At 32.7% G+C, this 12198-nt stretch overlaps 1 protein-coding gene across 6 annotated transcripts in view; it reads right to left on the bottom strand.

The window, feature by feature from the left end:
- Positions 1-12198, bottom strand: part of LOC127730107 (gelsolin-like protein 2) — a 68375-nt gene that overhangs the window by 15251 nt on the left and 40926 nt on the right. For all 6 annotated transcript variants that reach the window (XM_052238364.1, XM_052238452.1, XM_052238531.1 and 3 more), the window contains exons 6-8: positions 6592-6663; positions 4342-4469; positions 2329-2437 (exon numbers count right to left, since the gene is read on the bottom strand). In XM_052238364.1, coding sequence (XP_052094324.1) covers positions 2329-2437; positions 4342-4469; positions 6592-6663 — 309 coding nt within the window. The remainder of the gene's footprint in view (positions 1-2328; positions 2438-4341; positions 4470-6591; positions 6664-12198) is intronic.

Here is a 12198-nt window from a genome sequence, read left to right as displayed (position 1 = left end):
CAAAAATGGACACAATATTCAAGCTTGATACAGGTCTGAATTTGGATTGTAATTAAATATTTGACATATTATAGGTTTCTGAATAAATGTAGTCAAAGAACTTGAAATTGGTTATATGAATTGAATTTATATTCAATTAAAGATTTCTTTCTGTTGTGCAATACACTGTGCTGTTGCACAATACTAGTAAATCTGTTGTCAGACTATAAACAAATAAAGTTCAATAACTTCTCAATGTTATATTAGAAATTTATAAAAAAAACTAAAGGGAGGTTATCTTAATAGATATAAATCAGTCATCAAAGTTTAATGAAAACTGCTCTAAGCACTTTAAGGATATTGTCCAAAAACTTGAAAATCACCCCTTTTTTTATGAATAAAATCTTGTAAATCGGAAACATAAAATCTAAAATTTATAAAAATCAAAAGGGAGCTTACAACAATAGATATAAACAATTTACCAAAGTTTCATAAAATATGCTGAAAGCATTTTTGAGTTATTGTCCGAAAACAGGAATATCCCCCTTTTTGTAACGAATAAAACCCCATAAATCAGAAACGTATAGTCTAAAATTTATAAAAATCAAAAGGGAGCTCATGTAAATAGCATTAAACAATTCACCAAAGTTTCTTGCAAATTGGTGAAATTGTTTTTGAGTTATTGTCCGAAAACTGGAAAATCCCCCCTTTTTAATGAATAAAACTCCAAAATTCGGGAACGGTAAATCCAAAATTTATAAAAAACGAAAGGGAGCTCACGTCAATAGATATAAACAATTCACCAAAGTTTCATGCATATTGGTAAAAGCATTTTTGAGTTAATGTCCGACATGTTGACGACGGGCGTATAAAAATTACTTGAATAATGACATTGCTATTTCTGGAAAAAAAATCAAAAATTTAGCAATTTTTCCATTTGTAAAGGGGCATAACTCTAGAACAGTAAAAGTGACTCCCCCAAAATTCAACCTTGATCTGTGTATTGTGGTAATAAGCATTGTGTATAAGTTTCATAACATTTGGATGAGGCAAATTTAAGTTAGAGAACGGAAATTTTGCAATTTTTCCATTTATAAAGGGGCATAACTAAAGAACGGTTAAAGTGACGCCACCAAAATTCAAACTTGATCTGTGTTGTGTGGTAATAAACATTGTGTATAAGTTTCATAACATTTGGTTGAGGCAAACTTAAGTTAGAGAACGGAAACCAATTTTGGGACGTACAGACAAGGGTAAAACTTAATGCCCCCTCCGCTTCGGCGGGGGCATAAAAAATCTTTTTATTTGATTATTGGATTTATATGATCATAATGAATATTGTTTAACAAGAGTGCACACGCTGAAATGTCTTGCCTACTTTACTGGCCATTGATTTTATGTAGAAAATCTTCAAGATAAAGGTTTTACTAAAAGCACTACAGAAACTTAACATTTTAAAAAAATCTATGATAATGAGGTCAGGGTCAGATAAATTGTGTCAGACAGACATATACCCCTTACAATTTTTTTATACACCAAATATAGTTGACCTTTTGCATATGCTAATTGAAAAACAGACCAAAACACAAAAACTTAACATTGACCAATGAACCATAAATATGAGGTCAAGGTCAGATGATACCTGCTAGACAGACATGTGCATCTTACAATTATTCCATACACCAAATATAGCTGACCTATTGCTATTAGTATTTGAAAAACAGACCAAAACACAAAAACTTAACATTGACCAATGAACCATGAAAATGAGGTCAAGGTCAGATAAAACCAGCGAGTCTGACATGTACCCATTACAAACATTCCATACAACAGTATAGTTGACCTACTGCTTATAGTATTTGAGAAACGGACCTAATCACGTAACTTTAACCTTGATCACTGATCCATTAAATGAGGTCGAGGTCAGGTGAACTCTGTCTGACAGACATGTAGACGTTGCAAATAACCCATATACCAAATATAGCTATCCTATTACTCATAATAAGTGAGAAATTTAAATGACAAAAAAACTCAAATTTTTTTTCAAGCAGTAGCTGAACCATGGAAATCAGGTCAAGACAATGAACTTATGATTGACGGAAACTTCTCATAACATAAGGTATCTGCATACAAGATATGATGCATCCAGGTCTTTTACATTCTGAAATATAAAGCTTTATACAAATAGTTTATGAAGCCACCGGATAGTAATACCTATGTCTCGCATACTGCGACTTTCGTCGCAGGAGAGACAAAAATTCCAACATGATGCTAATGCTATCCTTGTTTTACTGCCAGAAGAATGAGAATATATATATACATATCTATGGAATTTGGACTCATACAAACCTCTCTAATTTCAACATGTTTCCTTGTACCACAGAAATGGAACAGTCTAGGTGTATACTCTTCAGGTTTAACATGTCTAAATCCAGTATCTGCTCCTCCTTTTAGAATTCTGAAAATCAGTTTACATATTACATTTTTAATGGCATCTAAGTTCTTTTTGGCATCATATATCATACTTGTGCATATTATAATGCATATTGTGCCATAAAAAGTAAGATGATATGAGCAATGAGGCATAAAAGGGGAGGTCAAGGTCATCTGACATATGGACCTATTATGTAATGTTTCTCAGGCCTTATCCTTGACCATAACAAGACCACCAGAGCAGGAAAATGAGACCAATGTCTGAAAACAGGAATTTGAAAACAAAATATCATCAGGAACAACTTCAATAAAATTTTGTGTACTTACAGCACATGGACTTGTGTGTAGGTAAAGGTAGTATCTTTGGTTAGCTTGCTTGCTAAACCAGTTTTACAGGTTAGTTAAAAGAAATATGTTTTCAATCTTAATTTAAAATCTAGTGTCAATTATAAGTTAATTCACAAGCATGTTGTAGGTGTGTTTGATTTGTCAATTACATTTCAATCAATTACCTCTGTTCATTTATAACCAGATTATTAACATGTGTAATTTCTGTTTACAATGATTTAATCGATTTAAAACAAATGTTATCCTTATTATATATAATCATACATGTCACTGTGATCAGTTTCACAAAAAATCTTACTACTAAAGTTGATCGTAAGTCATGAACAATTAAGTATACTTACGATCAACTTTAGTCGTAAGATTTTTTTGTGAAACTGATCAGTGTCAGGTTTATATACATTGTATATAAGGATATAATTATCTTTTGATTCTGCTTTGTATTTTTCAGGGGAGTGCTACAGAAGATGTAAATATAACCTTAGTTGGGTAAAATCTTTGAGATCTCATGAATCAATGGTATTGTCTTGTTTTGATTGATATGAACAATAGCGGGACAATAGATAACGCACGAAATCAAGTTAAAGTGAGTATCTTGGTGGACAGTATCGACTAAAATTCTGATTTTTATTTTACCATATTCTGCAGTGAATCAAAATGCATACAACTTTAACTGAAATGAAATTGACAAATCCACACACCTACAACATGCTTGTGAATTATCTTGTAATTGACACTAGATTCAAAATTTAGATTGAAAACATATATTTTTTAAACTAACATATATTTTTTAAACTGATTTGTGAAAACTGGTTTCACAATGTTTATATACTGTCCTTACTTTTGATTGGTTCTCTGCTTAACTATTGACTCCGCCCAAAGGAAGGAAGGACCTTGGCTAGTTCATGGTTCAGCTAGCAAGCAATCTAACCAAAGATACTACCTTTACCTACACACTCATGTTCATGTGCTGTAATGGAAAGTGTGGATAAGATTAACATGTATTTGTAATTTTTTGGAGACATTTTTAATGACGGGCAACTATTTCAGAAACTTCTACAGGAAGGGGCAAGGATCTGTAATTTTTTTCACACAAATTTCCAACATTTTGTCATGAATTTAAAGTTTGGGTCCTATTTCAAATCTGTCCAAATTATTGATAATAGATTTATTGTATAAAGAACTCATATTGACAGTTCATCCTATTTTCTTGATGAAGTTTCTTCCAGAACGATTTACGGAATGCAACAGTTTAAAGTTGAAATAGTCTTAGATGACTTAAAACTGTAAATTTCTCATGAATCACCATTAGATTTTGAAGACAAAATAAAAACTAGAAGTTTAAAGGTAATACTAAATAACGAGTGATTCCAGATTCATTTACGGGATTCGAAGGGGATTTCTGCTGGTTAACCCAACTACTTTTGAAAGCCCATGTTTTCTTTGAAAATTTGAAAGATTAAACAATTACAGGTATTTCAATGTCAATTTTTTAAACAATGAAAAAATTCGAACTGCACTACCTTTTTTGAAAGTTTTTTGTTTGTTATAAAATCAAACAATTTTTGTTTTTGGACTACTTACGTGATATTATCAAAATAAGATTTGAAGAGTTCTGATTCATGTCCCTGGACTTCACGATGCTGGATTGGTGCATCATTCAGAAATGTGTCCAATTCCACTGTCTTATAAGCTGCTGTTCCATACTCATCCTACAAAAAGTGGGAAAACAACATGACAATTCTATCTTTCTGTTATCCTAGCCAATCTATTCTCTTTGATACTGAATCTTAATCCATAATAATATTAAATTATCAAAGTATCTGATGCGGTATCAAAGAGAAGTGAGGTTAAAGTCTCATTGGCATAGGCCCTCATCTATTTGATAAGTCTTATGTAGACAAAACATGTGTCTGGCGTACACAATTTTAATCCTTGTATCTATGATGAGTTTATTTACAACCACTGGGTCGATGCAATTGCTGATGGAGGTTTCCTCCCTGAGGGTATAACAAGTCCAGTAGTCAGTACTTCTGTGTTGACATGAACTATTATCGATATGGTCATTATTATAAATTAACTGTTAACAAAACTTTGAGATATAATTCGAAATTCTAAGAAATTTCCAACCCAGGAATACATTACCTTAGCTGTATTTTGCAAAACCTTTCCGAATTTTGAGTCCTCAATGCTCTTCAACTTCGTACTTCATTTGTCTTTTTAAATTTTTTTGATTTGAGCATCACCAATGAGTCTTATGTAGACAAAACAGGCGTCTAGCATACAAAATTTCAATCCTGGTATCTATGATGAGTTTATTTATCCTCATTGAAAGTGTGATCTTCATTTTGCATTAGGTTACATAAAATCAATTTTCAGATTCTAATCCCCTCCCATCTTTTTGGTTTTTTGCTTAAACTTCCTAATTTGTTGATTTTATTTTTGAATTTGCCTTTTTAAATCAATAGCTGTTTCAGTGGAAATCAGCAATAAATAAATGGGGAATGTGTCCATGGGACACAGATGATGCCCCCGCTCTCATATAACGTTATAAAGGGATATAACTCAAGAACTGTAATGTGACGCTACCCAAATTTGTACTTGGTCTGAGTTTTGTGGTAATAAGCATTGTGCATAAGTTTCATAACATTTGGTTGAGGCAAACTAAAGTAAGAGAACAGAAACAAATATTTCAGGAATTTTTCCATTTGTAAAGGGTCATAACTCTAGAACGGTAAAAGTGACACCACCAAAATTCAAACTTGATCTGTGTTTTGTGGTAATTAGCATTGTGTATAAGTTTCATAACATTTGGTTGAGGCAAACTAAAATGAGAGAACAGAAACGAAAAATTCAGCAATTTTTCCATTTGTAAAGGGGCATAACTCTAGAACGGTAAAAGTGACCCCACCAAAATTGAAATTTGATCTGTGTTTGGTGGTAATAAGCATTGTGCATAAGTTTCATAACATTTGGTTGAGGCAAACTAAAGTTAGAGAACGGAAACCAACTTTGGGACGTATGTACAGACGGACAAGGGTAAAACTTAATGCTACGGCGGGGGCATAAAAATGAAACAAGAGAGGTGTCAAAATAACAACAAACACAGTGGGTTTACTTACATTTATATGACATTGTAACATTAAACAAGGGTATAAACTCCTGAGTTGCAAAAAGTACAAATCATCCAACAAAATATAACCCCATTTTCTCATCAGAAACATAAAACTGAAAAAGACTGGTTGATATGGTTTCACATTAGTGTCAATTAACAATAAGCCAAACTTGAGACCCACATTGCCATGATATGAGAAACAACTAATACAAATATGAAAAGAATTGTTTGAACAGTTCTCATAGCCTTGTCAAGAAACAACTTAAACCCCGTCACATTCTTTATGTGCCTGTCCCCAGTCAGGAGCCTGTAGTTCAGTGGTTGTCGTTGGTCCATGTCCATCATTTTTGTTTTTGTTAATTGTTTTGTCATAAATAAGGTCATTCGTTTTCTCAAATGAATTGTTTCATATTTTTCATGTCTGGGCCTTTTATAGCTGACTATACGGTATGGGTTTTTCTCATTGTTCAAGTCCTACAGTTGCCTATAATTGCTTAATCATCTAGAAACCAAAAGTGTGACAGACATATGGCCATGAGGATTCCTATATGCCCCAAACTCTGTCGAGGTAGCGTATAAAAAGAAGAATTAAGGGTAAAACAATATTTCTTCCTGAATTAAAAGGGGAGTCATTATATTAATAACAAGTTAACTTGAGTACTATAATGGCAATTTGACTTGATTTTAGAATGACATCTGGAAAGTTTTAAGTATTTTACCTGAGTACTGTATTGACCGATCCAAAAGTGCACATCAAAACAAAGCTCTTCTCCGTCTTCTTCTTTGTATGTCTGTTAAAATAATAAGTTGTTATTAACAAAGTAAACATCTATTATCCAGCTCTAGAAGGTCATAATAGAGGTCAAACCTAACACGATGACATATCTATTTTTTGCTATATATTTAACATTTTAGTCCTGATCATCACTTCCTTTCTAGAACATAACCTGGAAGAAAACAAGAAGAAAAACTATTATCATATTACATTTATTATTAAAAAACACAAATTTCAGTACGGTAATAAGTGGAATGGGAGTGTTACCACTAATTTAACACATCATTGGGTAAATTATAGGTCAGTCACCTACTTTCTATAGGAAGCTATTGTTATGATATTGTAACTATCATATTTATTTAGTTGGCCTAATTTGTTATGTGTGGCCTAATAATATGTTTACATAATTTGAACTTGTTTACAAAATGATATTGTAACTGTGCAGTTTAGAAATTACTGGAACAATCATAGAGACTGATGGAATGATTAGAACTTTCTATTTTACTTGCATAACGTTTCCAGAAAGATCATAATAAAAGATGGGTAATTTAAACATCAACAGTGTTCTAAAAGTTTCTGTTATAAAGTTTTCTAGTAGTTTCCTTTGTACAGTGTTCTAGAGATTTCCGTGACAACTATATATATACAGACACTAAAGTTAAACTTTCAGACATAGACATAGACAACGATAGACATTAATATTCTCAGCAGTTGGATTGACACTTTTATTTACAAACTACATCATACTAGATTGTGACCTATTGAACGTAATATTCTACGTGGATTCCCGAGAAGATTTCCAGATAAAGAAAAGACAAAAGATCAGACACATATATTTTGACAGCTAAGTTGACATTTCTTTTTGTGTAATACTTCTTGTAAACTTGTGTATAATAAATCTTGTAAAATTTCATTATTGATTTGTGTCTTTTGTTGGCTACAATGAAAATGCGATTTTCTGGCCGTAACAGAAATTGGGGGCTCGTTCCGGGATAACGTTAATCTCTTATTAAAAAAATTTTCAGTATTTTCATTAGAACTAGCCAACAAAATTCTACAAAATGGCATTTGATGCTGGTAAATTTTTGAAAACGCCAGACCTGGAGGGGTTTGATAATTTAAAGAAAGAGGAATTAGGGTCGCTTGCTAAACATCTGAAATTAGACTTAAGAGTATCTATGAGAAAACAAATTATAAAAAAGTTGAAGGTGCTCTTGAACTTAAGGTAAAAAAATGTTGACGCTATCAAATTAAAGCAGATTGAATTAGAACATGAACTCAAAATAAAACAATTGGAAAAAGAAGAAAGACAGGCAGAACTTTAAATGAGGGAAAGGTTAGAGATGGAGAAAATGAAAATTGAAATGGTCAAAGAAGAAAGCAACACTAAAGTCCAGTCGAAATCAGAACATTTTGATGCAGCAAAAACTTTACGTTTGGTTCCCAGATTTTGTGAAAAAACAGTCGATAAATATTTTTCACAGTTTGAGAAAATTGCTCATAATTTGAAATGGCCAAAGCCTTATTGGACTACGATGCTGCAAAGTGTTTTTAAGGGCAAGGCCGCTGAAATTTACTCAGCACTTTCATTTTAACAAAGTTCTGATTATGACATGGTAAAACAGGAAGTTTTGAAAGCTTATGAGCTAGTACCAGAAGCATATAGACAGAAACTTAGACCTTACAAAAAGTTTGATTCACAAACCTTTGTTGAATTTGCTAGGGAAAAAGAAGATCTATTTGATAAATGGCTTACGTCGAAGAAAACAGATAACAATTTTGATAACCTAAGACAATTGATGTTATTAGAAGAGTTCAAACAATGTGTTCATTTAGACTTAAAAACACATTTAGACGACAAAACTGTTGAGACATTACATGATGCAGCTGTTATTTCTGATAATTATACCCTTTCACATAAAAGAAGTATCAAGGGTCAAAATTTTAATACTTCGAGTGGAAATTACAATAAATTGCTTCGCCGAGCGCAGCTGGATACGACCGCAGAGGTTCAACCCTGAACAGTTGGGCCAAAAATGGACACAATATTCACTCTTGATACAGGTCTGAATTTGGAATGTAATTAAATATTTGACACATAATAGGTTTCTGACACAGAATAACTGTAGTCAAAGAACTTAGAATTAGTTATATGATTTGAATTTTTTGCTTTTGTGCAATACACTACGCTGTTGCAAATTGACCTCCCCCCCCAAAAAAAAATTTTTTTTTTTTAACCCCCCCTTTCTTTTTCAAAAAATTTTTTTTTACCCCCCCCCCCCCCCCCCCCTCCTTTCTTTTTCAAAAAAATTTTAATGAGAAAAATTGAAACACTTATTTTCTTTTAAAAATCTTTTTTCAGATGTGCCAAACAAAACCACTGCTGTTTGTCATGATGTCGATGTAGGTGATGCTTCTCCAATTAAGCAACATCCTTACCGGCTCAATCCATTCAAACTTGAATTTATGAGACAAGAAATTAAATATATGCTTGACAATGATATAATTGAGCCGAGTAACAGTGAATGGAGCTCTCCTTGTTTCCTTGTGCCCAAACCAGATAAAACTTTTCGTTTTGTAACTGATTTCAGAAAAGTAAATTCAGTTTCAAAATCTGATTCCTATCCGATACCAAGGATAGACGACTGCATTGATAACATTGGACAAGCAAAATTTATGAGCAAATTTGATTTATTGAAGGGTTACTGGCAGGTACCTTTGACACAGAGAGCTCATGAAATATCAGCTTTTGTCACACCAGATGGCTTATTTCAATATACTGTCATGCTGTTTGGTATGAAAAGTGCTCCAGCTACATTTCAAAGAATGATCAATAATGTTATAAAAGATTTAGACTGTTGTTATGCTTATATTGATAATCTTATTGTATGTAGTGATAGTTGGAAAGAGCATTTAACACATTTATATGATACTTTTGATAGATTGTCACGATCAAATTTGACTGTTAATCTTGGTAAAAGTGAATTTTGTCAGGCCACTGTTGATTATTTAGGGCACACAGTATAGGCCAAGGTCAAGTGAAACCTATTACGGCTAAAGTGGATGGAATTACCAAATTTCCTCCTCCTACAAATAAAACTAGAGGCTCTCAAGAGCCTGTGTCGCTCACCTGTATTTACTGATGCTTAGGAAATGATGTAAAATAAGGTTAAAATCATAATTAATAGTATTAGATATTAGATATTATAATGATATCTAAGATAATAACAAATAACTGCAAAATTTCTGTAAAATGACTAACTCAGGGGCAGCAACCCAACAACGGGTTGTCCAATTCGTCTGAAAATTTCAGGGCAGATAAATCTAAATCTGATGAATATTTTTGCCACCTGTCAGATTTGCTCTAAATGCTTTAGTTTCAGAGATATAAACCAAAAACTGCATTTTACCCCTACGTTCTATTTTTAACCGTCGGCCATGATGGTTGGAAGGCGGGGTCATCGAACAAATTTTTTAAACTAGATACCCTAATAATGATTATGGCCAAGTATGGTTAAATTTGTCACAGTAGTTTAAGAGAAGAAGATTTTTGTAAAAGATTACAAAAATTAACAAAAATTGTTAAAAATTGATTATAAAGGGCAATAACTCCTAAAGGGGTCGACTGACCATTTTGGTCATGACAACTTTTTTGTAGATCTTACTTTGCTGAACATTACTGCTTTTTACAGTTTATCTCTATCTATAATAATATTCAAGATAATAACCAAAAACTGCAATATTTCCTTAAAATTACCAATTCAGGGGCAGCAACCAGAGTTTTCCATTTGGCATTTAAGCCGGGTGTGCCGACCACCTTTCCATTTTAGGAGGTGGTCGGCTTTTTTTTCAAATTCTGGATTTTTTTTTTCGGTTCCGCACTGTAAAAATTGAAATACTAATCGCGCCTTGCTGATTTGATTTCATTGACAAAAATGGCCGATTGTCAAATTTCAATGTTTTCTTTCATTAATCGGGGGAAGAGAAAGGAAGATGACGATGGTGATAAGGAAAATTCTATGCCAAATAAGTCAACTAGTTGTATTGAAATTGTTGAAATTGAAAAAAAGCATCAAAACAACGGAAAAGGCACGCAAGCGAAGATAAATATGAACAGGACTTTAAATGGCCAATCGTCACAGAGGAAGGATACTACTGTTCTGTGTGCCAAAAATACAGCACTAAAGCGAGGAACAGGACAGAAACTTGGATCGATAGGCCATGCATTCGCAGGACGAGGAAGTCCTGCAAAAGCCATCTGCTATCTGAGATGCACAAAACTATTTATTTTTGTTCAATTCCATTAAATATGAATACAATACTCATCCTTCCTTTTGTGACCCCCACCCACAGTACCGGTAAAAAAAAAAAACGGTTGGAAATGTTTAAAAAAAACAAAACACCTGGTTGCAAGTGGTTTTTTCAAAACACCCACCTTACCTTAGTGAAAAAAGGAGAACACTGGCAACCCAACAACAGGTTGTCAGATTTGTCTGAAAATTTCAGGGCAGATAGATCAGTTTTACCCTATGTCAGATTTACTCTTAATGCTTTGGTTTCAGAGATATAAGCCAAAATCTACATTTTACCCCTATGTTCTATTTTTAGCCATGGTGGCCATCTTGGTTGGTTGGCGGGGTCATCGGACACATTTTTTAAAATAGATACCCTAATAATGATTGTGGCCAAGTTTGATTAAGTGGTTTCAGAGGAGAAGATTTTTTTAAAAAGCTAACGATGACGACGGAAGTGAGCTAAAAACAACTTATGAGATATTTAGGCATGATTGGATTTTACAGGAAATTCTGTTCAAATTTTGCTACTGTTGTTCAACCATTGATTCATCTTTTACGGAAAGATTCTAAATTTATCTAAAGGGATAATTGTCAAAACACTTTTGAAATAAGCAAATCACTTTTAATTATTAGTCTAGTTTTGATCACTCCAAACTTTGAAAAGCAATTCGAACTTGCCGTTGATGCAAGTGATGTAGGAAGTTGGAGCTGTTTTATATCAAGAGACAGATGATTATGTTGAGAAACCTATATCATATTTTTCTAAAAATTAGATAAACATCAGAAAAATTATTCAACTATTGAAAAAGAGTGTTTTGTACTTTTGTCTGATATTCAACATTTTGATGTATATTTAAATCCCACTATGCATCCTATTCTGGTTTATACTGATCATAATCCTCTCACCTTCATACATAAAATGAGAAACAAGAACCAGAGATTGACTAGGTGGAGTTTATTGTTACAGGAATATGATGTTATTGTAAAACATATTAAAGATAAAGATAATTTAATAGCGGATGCTTTATCTAGATCTTATTAAAACACTGTATACATACTATTTATTTTTGTATATATTGTTCATGAAAAGTTCTTGTTACACTCAAACTTTTTTTAAGGGGGGAGGTGTTATGATATTGTAACTATCATATTTATTTAGTTGGCCTAATTTGTTATGTGTGGCCTAATAATATGTTTACATAATTTGTACTTGTTTACAAAATGATATTGTAACTGTGCAGTTTAGAAATTACTGG

This window comes from Mytilus californianus, unplaced genomic scaffold (assembly GCF_021869535.1).
Source record: "Mytilus californianus isolate M0D057914Y unplaced genomic scaffold, xbMytCali1.0.p SCAF_1, whole genome shotgun sequence".
NCBI classification, from domain to species: Eukaryota; Metazoa; Mollusca; class Bivalvia; order Mytilida; family Mytilidae; genus Mytilus; species Mytilus californianus.
The sequence above is the reverse complement of the archived record's forward strand: the minus strand, read 5'-3'. Positions and strand labels throughout refer to the sequence as shown.